General features: G+C 43.6%; 1 protein-coding gene across 1 annotated transcript in view; it reads left to right on the forward strand.

The window, feature by feature from the left end:
- The window catches only part of EEFSEC (eukaryotic elongation factor, selenocysteine-tRNA specific), a 220,794-nt gene that overhangs the window by 93,163 nt on the left and 110,711 nt on the right, over positions 1 to 16,920 (forward strand). The window contains exons 3-4 of the mRNA XM_081149086.1: positions 11,520 to 11,616; positions 14,068 to 14,232. Of these exons, the coding sequence (XP_081005212.1) occupies positions 11,520 to 11,616; positions 14,068 to 14,232 (262 nt within the window). The remainder of the gene's footprint in view (positions 1 to 11,519; positions 11,617 to 14,067; positions 14,233 to 16,920) is intronic.

The following is a 16,920-nucleotide window of genomic DNA, read 5'->3' on the forward strand; positions in this document are numbered from 1 at the left end:
TTTTAATCACACCCAAGGATATGTTGGTTTTTTAAAATTGATTTGAAAGAGAGAGAGAGAGGGACATTGATGAGAGAAAGAAACATCAATCAGGTTGCCTCCCATATGTGTCCCGACTGGGGATCGAACCCAGATCCTAGGTATGCACCCTGACTGGAATAGAACACTCAACCTTTTGATGTATGGGATGATGCTCTAAGCAACTGAGCTACCTGGCCAGGGCTATTTCTTAAATGAATTTATTGGGTTGCATTAGTTCACAAAATGATACAGGTTTCAAGTGTACAACTCAGTAAAACATCATCTGTACACTGCATTTTGCTCCCATCGCCCAAGCAAAGTCTCTTTCCATCCCCATTTTACCCCCCTTTGTCCATATCCACTTACCCCCCACTCCTCTTTCTCTGGTTGTCACCACACACTGTTGTCTGTGTCTGTGTGTTATTTATATATGGTTTTTTGCTTAATCTTTTCACCTTCTTTCATCCAGTCCCTCAATCCCCCTCCCTCTGTGGATACACAGTCTTTTCTGTGTATCCATGCCTTTGTTTCTATTTTGTTCATCAGTTTGTTTTGTTCATTAGAGTCCACATATAAGTAAGATCATATGGTACTTGTCTTTCTCTCAGTGGCTTATTTCACTTGACATAATAATTTCCAGGTTCTTCCTAGCTGTTGCAAAAGGTAAGATTTCCTTTTGTTTTTTCTTTCTTTTTTTTTTACGGCCAAGTACTCTACATTTTTTTATTTGAGAATTTAATCTATTTACATTTAAAGTGATTATTGATAGGTATGTCTTTATTGCTATTTTTTTTAACTATGTTCCTCTTTTTTCCCCTTCTACTTAAAGTTAAGTCCCTTTTTTAAAAAAAAATTTTTTTCCATTGGTTTTATAGAGAGAGGAAGGCAGAGGGTGAGAGAGAGAGAAACATCGATGAGAGAGAATTCATCGATTGGCTGCCTCCTGCACATCCCCCACTGGTTATTGAGCCCACAACCCGGGCATGTGCTCTGACCAGAAATTGAACCATCGACCTCTTGTTACATGGGACGACGCTCAACTAACTGAGCCACACTGGCTGGGCTAAAGTTAAGTCCCTTTAACATTTCTTGCAGTACTGGTTTGGTGGTAATTAACTCCTTTAGCTTTTTTTTTTTTTCCCTCATCTGGGAAGCTTTTTGTTTCTTCTTCATTGTTAAATGATAGCCTTTCTGGGTAGAGTTGTCTTGGTTGTAGGTCCTTGCTTTTCATCACTTGGAATATTTAGTGTCTATCCCTCCTGGCCTGAAATATTTCTATTGATAAATCAGCTGACAGTCTTATGGGAGCTCCCTTGTTCGTTACTAATTGTTTTTCTTTTGCTGCTTTTAAGAATTTCTATTTGTCTTTAACCTTTGTCATGTTAATTATGATGTATCTTGGTGTGGGCCTCTTTGGGTTCATCTTGTTTATAATTCTCTGTGCTTCCTGGACTTGTATGTCTCTTTCCTTCACCAGATTAGGAAAATTTTAAATCATTATTTCTTTAAATAGGTTTTTAAGACCTTGCTCTCTCTCTTCTGCTTCGGGTACCCCTATGATGCAGATATTGTTACACTCATGTTGTCCCAGAGGTCCATTAAACTATCCTTATTTTTAAAAAGTGTTTTTTTCCCTACTATGATTGGGCATTTTCTGCTACCTTGTCCTCAAACTCATTGATTAGATTCTTTGCTTCATCCAATCTGCTGTTTATTTTTTCCTAGTGTATTCTTCATGTCAGCTATCATATTCTTTGTTTCTCATTAGTCCTTTTTTATGATTTCTATGTCCTTTATAATGCTTGCTATTTTTTGTGGAACTTCAAACTTCGTTTTTTGATTGTTTTGAACTCTTTCTGGTAGATTGCTTGCCTTCATTTCACTTAGTTCTTTTTCTGGGGATTTTTCCTGTTCTTTCCTTTTGTGCATGTGTGTGTGTGTGTGTGTGTGTGTGTGTGTGTGTCCTCTTATGTCTTCCTGTCTGTATTTGTTTCTGTGTGTTAAGTAGATCTGGTATGTCTCCCAGTCTTGGTAGGGTAGCCTTATATAATGAGTGTCTTTTGGAGCCCAGTGGCCCTCATCACTTGAGCTAGGTGCTCCAGGAATGTCCCTTGTGTGGGTTGTGTGGGCCTTTTTTCTGTAGTTAAGTCTTGTTGCTTTTGGCCTCTCATGAGTCAGATTGATTCTCAGGCTGGCTGACTGTGAGGATTGACCCTGACCACAGTGTACGAAGTACTGTGCAATGGCTGACCCCACGAAGCAGAATTCACCCCAATAGGGTCTGGTGCCTGCTGAGATCTTCCTTTGAGTGTGCTGTTTGTGGAGCTTGGGTCATGCTCTGATGTGGCTCTGATGTGAAGCCCACCATTAGTTGTGTTTGTTCTGGGGCCTCTTGAGAGGGACTCTGGTACAGGCTAATATCAGTTGCTGCCTGTGTCTGGCCCTGGGCTACATGTTTGGAGCTACAAAGTGATCCACTGTTTGTTGCTTCCTCTGCTGGGCCTATGTGTGCATGGGAGGGGAGAAGCTGTGCACCAAGGCAGGCTTCTACCACTACTGAGTCTGGGGGCAGGTCAGCAAAAGTCCGTCAGCACCCCAAGATTCTCCTCTGACTTGTGGCTGCCTATTAGGTTCAGTCACTGACAGAGCCTCTGGCAGTACGCAAGTTGTTTGAGGTAGGTTCTCAGTGAGTCACCAGGTAGTGGTGAGTGGTGTTCAACAGATTAATATAGATTCTAACTCAGTGCTAGTGCTGGGTCTGAGGCCACTTAGTAAAAGTCCCAGGGTATACCAAGGTCAGCTACCACCTTTGGGTGCATGTGAACCTTTGCAGTGGGGTGGAGTCTCATGTAGTTGTCAGCTCGAGGCCAGAAGAGTTCATGATGCTTAAACAGACCAAAATTTGGCTCTGTGAAGTATGGGTTCTGCACAGAAACAGTGGTACTTGTAGGGTGTGCAATAGAAAAATGGCCCTTGCCTAGAGTCACACAACTCGGTCTCTCCCTGATTCTGCCCAGACCCCCTGGAGAGCCTTCCAAGAATGTGCATACCTTGGTTAGCTCAGCAGGGCAAGGCCACTGGGAGTTGTGTGTGTGACTGATGGATCTCTCATAGGGGTGCTGTGCCAGTGAGGCATGTGGTGGGAGGAATGGCTTCTGCTCCAGAGCCACACAACTCAGTGAGCCTGCCTAGATCTCCTCAAGAGCCCTCCAAAAAATTCTGTACCATGGCTTCAGGCAGCTGACTTTTCCATAGGGTGTGAGCTCTGCAGGGTGGGGTACAAGGAGTTGGGAGGATGGTGCTAGTACATTCCTTTAGGCTGATATTGTATGGAGGGGAGTACCCGACCCAGGAAATACTGTCTGTAGGCTGTGTGGGAGAGGGACACAGGACAGGGACCCTAGCAGCTGTCCCCTCAGCTCTTTCCCCAGAGCCTTTTCTCTGATAGAGCCCAGCATGAGTGTTCATGAATGAGATTTTGTGTATTGGCCCTTTAAGAGGACACTTGTGTTTCTAGCCAACTCCTGTCTCTCTGGTGGACAGAACCCCGAGTGATTTTCACAGTCAGATATTATGTGGGCTCCTCTTCCTGGCTCTGGTGCTCCTGGCTTGGGAGCCTGGTATAGGGCTCAGGAGGGATCTTTGCAGCTGAGATATCCCTCTAGATTGTCAACCATCACACATGCATACGGGGCCAGCCCTTTTCTCATCTCCACCCTTCCTACCCACCTCGATGTGGCTTCTTCTGTAAATCCTTGGTGATAAAACTTCTGTTCATCTAGTCTTCAGTTGGTTATTTAGGTTAATTGTTCTGTAATTTAGTGGTAGTTTCCAGTTTAGTCCTGGGAGGTGGTGAATATAACTTCCACCTACTCTGCCATCTTGCATCCCTCCGTACTGCTTTCTTTTTTATTTTCAGGAGGGATTAATATTAATAAAGATGTTGTTATCAATTAACCCTTTGCCTACCATTTTTGCTACAAATAAGTCTTTAGTATTTATTGTATGCCTTTCCATTTTAGTTGCTTTTTTGACATGCAGAAGTTTCTAATTTGTATGTAGTCAAACTCTTTGATTGTTTTTCTTTGTGATTTATCTCTGAAAGCATTTAAAATTCTCTTGCATAAGCATTTATGAAATGTTAACAGAAATCAAAATAGGAGATAAAAATGTACTCACAATCTTCCCAGTGCATCAAATTAAAGTGTTTTTCCCTAGGATTCTTGTCAGTCTTTTCCACACATATACAATTTGAGGTAGTTGTCATCAGTACTTTGACACTGTTCTGTGTTCTAGCCTTTCTTTCTTTATTTTCGACTAAATGTTATCATCTGTCAATATCCTTGATGTATCTTTCTTCCAGACTCCCTCTGTGTTTCCTCTTGCTTTTTAAACACTTTCTATTTCCTTGTTTCTGTTTTAGCCAAAGACATCTGCTTAGAGCCCACTGGGGCTCTTTTGACCCTTCCTCCCTCCATGGGATTGAGTGGAATGCCCAATCTCAAGTGATTTGGCTGCTGCCAAGGAGATTCTTATAAGGTGTGCATTCCATACTGACTATGTGTCTGACTAGCTGTTTGGTCTTGGACAATTCACTTTCTCTCTCTGAGTTAATATTTCTTCTGTAAAATGGGAACTGGTAAGTTCAGCCTCACACCATTTGTTATGAGGGGGCATGTGACATGGAGCCTGGTGCATAGTAGTTACTTAGTAATAATAGCTGTAACGTGGAGCAACTGCTGTGTGCTTGGCACTGTACTAGGGATTTCCATAGAAAATCAGTTGGATCAAGGGATAGGTTTTGTGTCTGGCTTGACTGGTGAGAAAAAGAAGGCATAACAAATACTGGCTTTTTAAAATTCTATTCCAAACCTAAAACATATACTGTTTGTTTATGTCTTTTATGTCTTTTATGAGTTATACATTGTGTACACAGACATACACACACACTTTTTTTTTTTTTTTACTTATCTGAGATAGTTTCTGTGATTTGTCAAAGGTTAGCCTACATGCAGATTCAGTATATCTGCGCCTGGCTCACCCCATTATGTACCACAACTGCTAGGGGAGTCTGGAGGACATGGTGGGGTGCTGGGAACAGGAGAAGCACTTAAATGTGCTCCAGGTCAGCTCCTGTCCTCTCTGAGCTGTGGGTCTGGGCTCAGGGCTCTTCTTCCGATCTTGGGTTGGAGCCCCTTGTTCTTCTGGAACCCAGACACCAGTCTTGATCTGAAACTCAAGACAGGAAGGGCCTCTTGTACCCCAGGGGCTGCTGAACTATCCTTCTGCTGCTAGAAGCCAGGGTGCCCCAGTATGTAGCATGTTCAAGAAATCAGCAAGGCCAGCTTATCTTGAGCCTGGGAAAGGGCCAGACACCCAACTCCACAGATGTCTATGTTTTGCTATAATACATTGCCCAAGAGGGTTTGGATAAAAAATAATTGAATTTCTGAAAGCTTTATGGTTAATAGCTGGAATTCTCAGTGCATGCTTTTACCCTTTTCTTTCCCTCTGGGCCCGGGCTCATGGAGGGTAAGCAGAGACCTTGCAAATGTACTGAGCCCTGGCTTATGGTTGGGGCCTGGTTTGTTGATATCAGTAGCTGGAGCACTTGTTTTGGATTGAGAATGGACTTTCCTCCTCCATGGGAGAGACCTGGACTCTGGACTCCTATAGACCAGCCACTTGCCCCCATGCTCCCTGGCAGACCTGTGCAAATCACTTGACTTCTCTGACAGTAAGGGTCAGAGTGCCTGCTCATGGGGTGTTAAGGTTGCACAGAGAGTACCCAACAGTGTTAGCACAGAACAAGCGTTTAGGCAGCAGTTTATCTTCTTTTCCCTTGTTTCTTTTCTGTCTCTCCTTCTCTGTTTTTATGTCTTTCCCTTTTCTCTCCTCACTATTCCCCACCCCCTTTCCCTTTCCAAAATCTCTTCTCTCCCTCTGGGTATTATCCTTCCCAAGACAGATATCTAAGTCCTGACATTTATCCACTGGCAACATGGCCTATCTGAGCGGCTCTGGACTTGATTGGTGAGTGGATCTCAGGCCCTGTCTGGAATTTCCCCGTGAAGTTGTATCATCTCATCACACTGACCTTTGGGCAGCCAGTGGCTCCTGAGATTGTTTAATTTGCTCCTTAAGGAATTTTAGCTTCTCAGAGTTACTTCCTCTCATCTTAAAAAAAAAAAAAAATCTGATTTTCTCTAAGTGCTCACCCCCAGACAGGCTAGGAGCACTGTGGTATAGAATCAAAGACCAGCTGAACCAACCCCTACTCCGCCAAAGGAATGAACTGTTCACTTGGGCAAGAAAGACCAACCAGTGGAATAAGTAACAGTGGGGGAAGATTTGCCTAGAAGTTAAAGACTAGAGCTAAAGTGGCTTCCTCAGAGAAGCATGAGGGCTTCTGAGGAACGCGAATTTCCTTCTGGCCTGGGGAGCCATGAATTTGAATTGGTTTAAGAAGGGTAAATAACTAAGCAGAGGTGAAGTTCACAATATATGATACAGGTCAGGAAATTGACCTCTCAGAAGTGATGCGCATGGCTGCAGTCTGCCCTCATTCTAAGGATGGTTTCCAAGCTCCCCACACTGCTTTTCCACATGTTAACTTATTTGGTATGAGAGACAACCCTGCAACGTAGGTCATGCTGTCTACTGTTGGACAGGAAAGTGGAAGTTGAGGGAGGTAGAATAATAAGGTAGATGTGGATTGGAAATTAGTCCTGGGTTTCTTGCTCAAAGTCCCATCCTCTGTGCCTTGCCTCAAGTTGCCTGGGTTAGGTTTGGATAGGTAGAGGAGAGAGAGCTGAGGGCAGCAGTGGGAGAAGAGTTTGGCATTGGGCAAGAACTTGAGTTTCTACCTGTGTTTCCAGGGGATTTGGAGAGGTGAGGTTTTGTAGGAAGACTGGGGCAGATCATAGAGGGCATTGTGCACAAACCTTGGCACATGTCATCAGAGTGCAAGGAGCTCTTAGAAGACAGAAGTCCAGGGAGAGAAGAGCTGGACTCTCAGGGAGCTCTTGAGAGCGACCTACAGTGGATAGGGGAGGAAGAAGGGCCTCTCTAGGAGGCAAGGGTCATTGAGGGCCATGGGAATAAAGGTTTGGGGTTGTGGGGAAGGAGGGTAGGCAGCTCACTTTAGGTCCAAAAATACAAAAGATTCAAAGTGAAAGGATGGAAAAAGGTAATCCATGTAAATAATAACCAAAAGGGTAACTATCCTAAGACAAAATAGATTTTAAATTTAAAAAGTTACAAGAGACAAAAAGGGACATTATATACTGATAAAAGATTCAAGACAGCAAGAAGATAAAATGAAAATTACAACATTTATTCACCTAATGACAGAGCATCAAAATATATGTGCAAAACTGACAGAATTGAAGGTAGAAATAGTTCTACAACAATAGTTGGAGATTTCAATACTGTACTCATATTAATGGATAGAGCAACCAGACAGAAAATAAGTAAGAAAATAGAGGACCTAAATAGCACAATAAACAAACTAGATCTAATAGACGATACAAAACAGTGTACCCAGCAACAATAGTGCATACATTCTTCTCAATTGCATATGGGACATTTTTCAGGATTGACCATGTGTTAGGCCACAAATTAAGTCTCAGTAGATTAAAAAGATATCACACAAAGTATCTTTTCTGACCACCACAGGATGAAGTTAGAAATCAATTATAGAAGTAAAATTGGAAAATTCAAAAATTTGTGGAAATTAGAAACACTTAAACAAACAATGGATCAAAGAAGAACTCACAGGGGAAATTAGAAAATACTTAGAGATTAATGGTAACAAAAACATAACATACAGCAAAAGCAGTGCTAAGGTGGAAATTTATAGTTATAAGCTATCTCTTACATTAAAAAACAAGAAGGATCTGAAATCAACAACCCAACTTTACATTTTATGGAACTAGAGAAAGAACAAACTAAACCCAAAGGTAGCAGAAAGAAGTTAATAATAAAGATTAGAACAGAGATAAATAAAAGAGAATAAAAAACCAGTAGAGAAAATCAATGAAACCAAAAGTTTGTTCTTTGAAGAGATTAATAAAATTGTCAAACCATTAGACAGATGGATTAAGAATAAAAGAGAAAAGACTCAAGTTACTAAAATCAAAATGAAATTGGGGATATAACTACTAAATTCTACATAAAGAAAAAGGATAATAAGAGAATACTGTGAACAATTGTACACCAACAAATGGATAACCTAGATGAAATGGACAAAATCCTAGAAACACAAAACCTACCAAGATTAATCTGAAATGAGCCAGAGCTTTATGCACAAAAATGTTCCTCACAGCATTACTTACAGTAGCACAAAATTGGAAACCACCCCAGTGATGCAAAGTACTTTGTGTTGCCCTCCCAATTAAAATGAGGTTTATTCACCTCAAACCTGTCAGAATGTCTGTCATCAATAAATCAACAAACAGGTGCTGGTGAGGATGTGGAGAAAAGAGAACCCTCCTGCACTGTTGGTGGGAATGCAGACTGGTGCAGCCACTGTGGAAAGCAGTATGGAGTTTCCTCAAAAAATTAAAAATGGAACTGCCTCATGACCCAGCAATCCCACTTCTGGGAATATATCCAAAGAAACCCAAAACACTAATTCAAAAGAATATATGCACCCCTATGTTCATCACAGCATTATTTACAAAAGCCAAGATTTGGAAGGAGCCTAGGTATCCATCAGCAGATGAGTGGATAAAACAGCTGTGGCACATTTACCTAAGGAGATGCTACTCAGCCATAGAAAAGAAGGAAACCTTACCTTGTGTGATAGCGTGGATGGTCCTGGAGAATATTATGCTAAGTGAAATAAGCCAGTCAGAGAAAGACAAATACCATGTGATTTCACTTACATGTGGAATCTAATGAATAAAATAAAATAACAAACAAAACAGATTCATAGAGAACAGACTGACAGTGTCAGAGGGAAGGGGCTTGGGGGGCTGGATGCAAAAGGTGAAGGCATTAAGCAAAAAAACCCCCCAAAAAACCCAACCAAACTCCTCATAGACACAGCAGTATAGTGATTGCCAGAGGGATAGAAGGGTGGGGGGAATTAGAAGAGGGTAGAGGGGGGATAAATGGTGACGGAAGAAGACTTGACTTTGGGTGGTGAACACATAATACAATATACAGATAATGTATTCTAGAATTGTACACTTGAAACCTATATAATTTTATTAACCAATGTCACCCAAATAAATCCAACAAGAATTTTTTTTTAAATGAGAAAAAAGAGGTTTTTGTTAAGTAGGGCTTCCTCAGAAACAGTTTTTATTAACTCTTTTTTCTTGTATATGGGTTACACTCTTGCTTCCTTGTATTTATTGTGAATTTTTGTTGAATACTTGACATTTAAAGTAATATAATATGGCAGTTCTGGAAATCAGATTTTCCTCTTCCCCCACATGTCCATAGTTTGTTGTTATTATTTGCTTAGTGACTTTTGTAAACTAATTCTATAGAGTCATGTGTGATCACTGAAGTCTCTGCCTAGTTAGCTTAGTTGTCAACTAATAATTAGACAGAAATTTACTTAAATGCCTGCAACCAATATGTCTCCCAATCTTTGCCAAAGGTCTCTATGTACATGTTGGGGCATGTTTTTAATGCTCAGGCAGGCACTTAACACACTGCCTTAGCTTTCACTGCCTGTTTACGTAGAATCTCAAGGTGACCCACAGCTGAGAGTTTAGGGCCTTCCATCTTTTTTGATCATGCACAGTGCCTTGGGCATGCCCATGGCCCTATGCCTGCAAGTACCCTTCTAGATTCCTAGGAATCTAAGCTTTTTGGTCAGCCTGTTGTTTGCTTAACTGTTATCTTCTGCGTCAGGCATATGTTAAACAATTGCCTCTGATTATTTTCAACAAATGTCTCCCCCTCTCCCCAAGGCTGTTCGCCTCCAAAGCAGGTCAAATAAAGATAGCCTGGCAAGTAGGGTCTCCCAGAGAACTGCCAGATAGGAAAAATAATGACAATTCTTGGGGAGAGGGGCTTTGATGTAATTCAAACCCATTCTCCACCCTTTAGTGGCCGTCAGCCTCCTGTTGCCACTGTCTTTGCAGATGTTGGTTATTAAGGCTACGGTAGAGTAGGGGAGAGGTGAATAGGTATAAAGCAAATTAAAATTCCACAAAGCTCTCATATTCTTACTGAGATTGAGGTTTTTCTCGAGTAAACATTCCACAGATTGCCACAAGCCTTTGGTTAATTTCTAGAGTTCTGAAAAAGTTTATTCTGATAATTTTGCCAGTGTTCTTACTGCTTTTATGGAGAAGAGTCTTTTTGAATGTCCTTACTCTTATCATTTTGCTGATTTTTCAGTGTATGTAGAGTCTTAGACTTATACCCCGTGAATTTATCCCAAAGCAAGGCAAAAAAAAAAAAAAAAAGTCAGTCATGTCTACCAACATGTTTATCACTGTGCTATTTTATAATAGTGAAAAGCTTGAAGTGTTCTAAATGAGTAATGTAGGGGGGCACGGAAATTCTGGGTTACACTATTATGCAACTGTTAAAAATGAAATAGGAGGCCTAGGGAGTGGGAGGCTAACATAGAAGTTGTGAGCCTTGGTTCTAGGGTCAGATGGGCTGGATTGGAGTTTGGCTCTGAGATTTATAGCCAATGACTTGGAGCAAATTAATTCACCTCTCTAATCCTTGGTTTCTCATCTATAAAATGGTGACAGTTCTAAAGTGTTATTGTGAGGTTTCCATGAAAGTGTCCTTGGTATATGCTTGGCTCAGCGAAGTGAGTTACTATCGTTGCAGTTGCTGTCATTCAACAGAAAATTCTTTATGATATCATGGCAAATATACCAGGATATGAAATTGTGTGCATACAATACCAAAATATGAAAAATATAATCCCTAGGCAATGTGTTGAAAAACCAAGGTTGGAAGAAAGCACACCACACCACACCACAATTATGGGATTATGGGTTGTATATTTTCCCTTTTTTTCCTGAATGGAAAAGATAAATAAGTCTCTTAAAGAAAATGGGTCTGCCTCGGAAGGTCCCAGGAGGAATGGACTCCATTAAACTGGGATGGTGCAGGTGAGCTCCCAGGTGCATCTCCAGGGATTTTTGGTCACTGGTATTTCCCGAGACTCTGTAGGAGGTTAGAAGGTATTTATTGGTCTTCTTTAAGGGGTCTTTAATTCAGAGGCCTGGTGGCCAGGGTTTACTGCTGTCTCCTCAGGGAGGGTTCTGAAAGTGGAAGTTAAAACCTAGGCGCAGCCTTTTAAATTGTGTTGTTCAATATAAGGCATTTCCCTTTGGGGCCCCCATTTCCTCATCTGCTAAGTGGAGTATGGTGGCACTCTTTTTGTAGGCACTCTTGAGAGGAGGAAAGGAGAGAACACCTGTAGTGCTTGCTGGTCTGCCAGGTGCTCACAGATGTGTTCTGTATCCATGCTGACGGTCTCTCTAAGGTGGGAACTTGTTTTTCTGTTCCAGGTTCCGAGGCGCACCTATTATACCTGTGGCGGCCAAGCCTGGGGGACCAGAGGCCCCTGAAACAGAAGCTCCACAGGGCATCTCGGAGCTCATTGAGGTACTTTCAACTTGAAGCCAGGTTGGTCTCTGGCCCCAGCTCTACTCAGGCAGGTTCTTTTGTGTCCTGCGCAACCTGAGAGAGACAGCCTCCACAAGAAGATTCTGTGGTGGTTCCTTTAATGTCCCTTCCCCCTGCTCCCCCCAGCTTAATGCAGCTTCCCTCACCTCCCTCAGAAAGTTAATCCCAAACAGAATTGAAGGCCTCCACCCTTCTAAGCCTTTCTTTTTTCTTTCTCTTGTCAGACACCTCCATGCAGACAAAGCAGCTCCTGTCAGTCTAGAACTCTGGGGCCAAGTCATCTGTTCCAGTCCTTCACATTGTACCAGCTCCTCCAGTGTGTCTTACCTGGGCTGGCGTGAGCCCAGTGAGCTGGGGGAGATGGACCAGTGAGCCAGGGGAAGGAGATGGGCCCAGGAGCAGGGCAGTGCAGCTTAGGTCTTGTGGCCTCTGCCAAAGCACTGGAGGCTTTATCTTCTGAAGCCATGGGCCTGAGGCTCAGTTGTTCCTCCAGACTGGGTAGTAGTAGACAGAGGGAGGGAATGCAGCCATCCACAAGGTGCCCAGGGCAGCCAGCAGGCAGGGTGGTAGTGATGCTGCTATGAAAATGGCAGTAAGACTGGGGACTGTAGTGTCTCTCTGCTGAACACTTGGGGCAGTTCAAAGGGTTGGAGTGGTGAGGTACATTGACTCTAGGGTGGGTTGCAGTGCGCGCCCCACCACCTGCTCTCTCTGTGACCTTAGGCACATGACCTGCTCTCTTTTGCCTCAGTTCCCTCAGAGAAGATAATAATAGCACCACTTCCCTTGTGGAATAGGTGTGAGAGTTAAATGAGTTAATGTGCATAATGTGCTCGGAGCAGTGGTATATCAGTTTACTGTGATGGTGAGATATGATTATCACATACCAGGCACTGTACTAAGATCTTTATATACAAGATCATAACATTCACAGTGACCCTGAGAGGCTTAAATTTTTTATCTCTATTTTACCTAGGAAGTGTCTGAGATTCAGAGAGGTTAAGTAACTTGCCCGTGGTCTCACAGCAAGTATGTGGTGGAGCGGGGATTAAAACCCCAGGTTGGTTGTGGGGTGGGCTTTGGCGTCTGCCTGGATCCACAGAGCCAAGATCAGGTGTGACCGTGTGCTACCACTGCTTCTATGACTACTTGGTGCTGATCTTGTTGACTTAGCAAAACCAGTATTTTCTGGGTAAGGCTTTTGTTACTTTTTTCACCAGCTCCAGAGAGTACTGGCCTGGGAGCTTGGGACAGTTGTATTTGTTAAAGCAAAACCCACAAAAATACTGCTATAAAAGATGTTCATATATTCCTTTAGAAGCCTCTGTGTAAGTCTCAGGCCAAGCCTGTTTTGAATCTTTTGTCTTTTTCCAAAAGGATTGTTATCACAAGAATAAGAATTTGGAACATTTACTACCGAATACATTTTTGATAGGAAGTAGCAAAAGAAAAGGAGTAATGTGGTCTTTATTTTTACTTGTTTGGTGGTAATTGGCTCTGACACCACCTCCGAGCACATAGATCGCATGAGGAAAGTGCGCAGGTTAAGGATGAAGCATGTGGAAAGAGTCAGCAGAGAAAGAAAAGCAGGAGCACAAACTGGGGCAGCACTGGCCCTTTGCAGACTTTAGATCATCCCTCTGTCTCTGCGGGGGTTGGAGAAGTGGCCTTCACCCCTCCACCCTACCAAACACAGGCACTTGCTTCTGGGAACAGCCTTGCTCTCCCCAAATCCTTCAGTTTTCCTTCAGTCACTTGTCCTCTCAGGTGAGAGACCAGCTGCTGGAGATACTTGGAAGTACTCACAGCCCCAGGAGGGGCAACAGACAGATGATCACAGTAGCATGTTAACTGCAGCGATGGGGAGTAGGGAATGCAGCCTTACATAAAGGGCAGCAGAGCCTTCCCAGAGGCGATGCTGCCCATTTGCCCTCCTCGGAGAATATAAGGGTGAGGCTAAAGAGGGTGGTGAACTTCTGGGCCTGCCAGCAGCTGGTGTCTAGTGAGAAAGGGCAAGTGTGGGACACTAGGCCTCGGCAATACCTAGGGGCTAGATGACAAAAAATTTTAAATTCCACAGGCATCAGGAGGATGGAAATGCATGAGGCCAGGGAGCAATGTGACCAAGGATGTCCTGTAGCAGGCTGCCCCTGCTGCAGTGTAGGTGACGGCCTGCAGGCCTGGCCTGCTAGGAGACTTTGCAGTAATCCCATTGGGAGAGGATAGCTGAGGCTTCTCCAAGTGTTCTTTGCCTTTGCACTGAGGGACAGAACTGAGAGCATGGCAGAAGTTTGGAGTGTAGTCAGGAAGTTGTCTGTTTCTGATCTTTGGGGCTAGCTTGCCTGCGCACTCTCACACCCTGTACCCTCCTCTACCCCGCCCCATCCAGTCCTCTCCTGACAGAGTGTCGCACCAGCATCTCTTTTCTAGCTCCTGACGTCCCAGATTTCCATCCCAACGAGAGATCCTTCGGGACCATTCCTCATGTCTGTGGACCACTGTTTCTCCATCAAAGGCCAGGGCACTGTGATGACAGGGACCATCCTCTCAGGCTCCATCAGCCTCGGCGACAGTGTGGAGATTCCTGCCCTCAAGGTCAGTCTTCCCTTGTCCTTTCTTTTGCCCTCTCTCTCTGGTGAAGGGAAAGGGATGGTCTCTTTGTCTCTAGCTACTGAGCCTGTTGGGTCTGCTCCCTGGGACTGTCCAGCTGGCTCTGCTCTACTCTATCTCCTTTCATGACTTGCCTGGATTCTAGAACTACCACTACCCTAATTCTTATAATAGCAGTCATTTTTGGAGGCCATCATGTGCCTTAAAGCTCATCCTTTATATCCTCCCAAGGCTCATCCTTATGGCTCATCCTTTATGTCCTTTATAGATAATGAAACTGAGGCTCCAGAAGGTGCATTGGGCTCAGGACCACATGTTCAACAAGTGAGGTGCTAGGTGTAAACCCCCTTTCTACAAGCTTCCTGTGTCAGGGTGCCAAGTACATATGGACTGATTTCTGGGCACCTTTTGCTTAATCACAAAAATTTCAAATTTTAAGCACAATTAGAATCTTGTGTTGCTCATACAGTCTGAAAGACATCTCGATGAGTTTCACACTCCTAGTGACCGCTAGCAGATGCCATGTCATCTTCTGGAGACCTGTGAAAAGGATAGACAGCTGGGTGTCTTTCTGTCTCCCCCACCTTTTGGTAACTTCTGGCTGGCTTCAATTTAAAAGATGTCCAGTGGCCTTGATGTTTCTCTTCTTCATGGGGCTTTTCTTATGGCTTTGGTTTACTGAAGAGGAAAAATGTATAGCCCCCCTGCCTGCCTGATCCCTTCAGGGGGAATATGGTGGGGAACAAGGCTAGTTAGAACTAGGAAGACCCTACCAGGAATTCAAGGTCCTGGGCAGTTCTCTAGTTCTAGAAGAACCCAGAGTACAGGGACGTGGTGGCATGCACTTGGTCTTGTGTATACAGCCAGGGACAGTGCCAGCTGCTGATGTACTCATAGCCCTAGATGAATGAATTCACTTTGCATGCTAACTGGGAATTCTTTTGGGAGGGCTGTGTTGATATGGCTCGTTAGCTATATTAGGGTCTGCCAGAGAAACAGAACCAAAAGTATGTGTATGTATATATTTGCACAGAGAGAGGGATGCATTTTAAGGAATTGGCTCACATGATTGTGAGTCCCTGGCAAGTCCAAAATCTGCAGGGTGAACCGGCAAGGTGGAGACCCAGGGAAGAGTTACAATTTGAGTCTGAAGGCTGGCAGAATTTCTTCTTCTTCTAGGGAGGTCAGTCTTTTTCTATTCAGGCCTTCACTGTGGAAGGTCACCTGCTTTATTTAGTCTATTTAAATGTTAATCTTGTCACAGAAACATTGGGATAATGCTTGACCAAATATCTGGGTACACTGGCACAGCCATGTTGACACATAAAATTCACCATCACATTGGGACAAAGAGGGCCATGGTTGTAGTATCTGCCCTGAGCAAGGGGAGGGCAAGGGAACAGCTGTGCCTTGTGTTGGCCATTCCTGATCTAGGGCAGCCACAGAGGATATAGGAAAGGGGCATTTCAGGGGTGAGAGGAATGGTCAGGGCTTCCCCAGTAAAGAAAATCTCAGATTTAAATCTCCCCTCTCCACTCATTTTATGGTATTGTGACTGTTGCTTCCTCCTGTAGAAGTGAAGGTACAGGGAAGAGTCTCCTGACCAGGAAGAACCAACCAAAGAAAAGCTTTTATAGGCCTGAGGCTGGCCAGGTTCCAGGGCTCCCTGGTGTGGCAGCAGGAGTTGGAGGGTGAGGCCCTGCCCTTCTGAGTCCTAGGGACTTCTCTGACACTGTGGGCCATCATTCCCTCCTCCACTGGCTGTTCTGGATCCTCCTCTGAAGATCATTAGCTCTTGATTAAATCAAATCCATGTTGTGCAGGGATGAAGTATAAATCTTAAAAAATAAAGCACAGAATTATGAAAATAAACTAAACATATTTAACAAAGTTCAGACTATAATAGTGACTGTGTGTTAATTCTTAGCTGGAATAGAGAATGAATCAAATGCTAAGTTTCTTTCCATTCTTTGTGCTCCCTTGGACCCCTTGGGACCACCCTAATCTAACATCCCTCTGCCCTGGAAGAAGACATGTCTGCAGCCTGGAAGAGCAGCTGGGAGTAGGAAGGAGGTGTGAGGAGATGGCTCTGTGGGAAACAGACTTTGAATTGGGAGTACCTGACGCTCTAGAGGGAAGAAAAGGTGTGTGATGATAGGATCAGGGGCTGCAGTGCTGGGACCAAGGGTATGGGAGAGGGCCGAAAGAGAGTTAGTCAGCCATGTTAAGTAGACAGGGATGTTTGAGTGGGGATATGTTCTGAGGTCTTTGGCGACTCCTCTTGCCCTTATAAAGATGGAACTTGCCTATTGGATATGTGGAAGGTGCTTGGCAAACATAAATTTAATACTCTTCTTGTTTTTGTGTACCTATTTCCCCCCAGCCTACTTTTCAACCCTCTTAGTATCAATGTCTGTATGACTTTCTGTTTTACTAGTCAACGAAAGCAGAACTGTAAGCAATGAACTTGGATATTTGGCTGAGGAGTTTTCCAAGCAAAATATGGAGGGTGCAGCCTGGTTCTCTTTTGCTGCTTGTAGTGAATGTGAGAGGAAAGGAATGGATTGAAGAAGGAAGTGTTAGCAAAAAGGAACTAGCACTTGATGATTTGGGAGGGTCTCGGCCTGTCCAAATTCCAAAGGATGCTACAGGTAGGGAATTCTCTTTGAGGAA

This window comes from Miniopterus schreibersii, assembly GCF_964146895.1.
Source record: "Miniopterus schreibersii genome assembly, chromosome: 10".
NCBI lineage: Eukaryota > Metazoa > Chordata > Mammalia > Chiroptera > Miniopteridae > Miniopterus > Miniopterus schreibersii.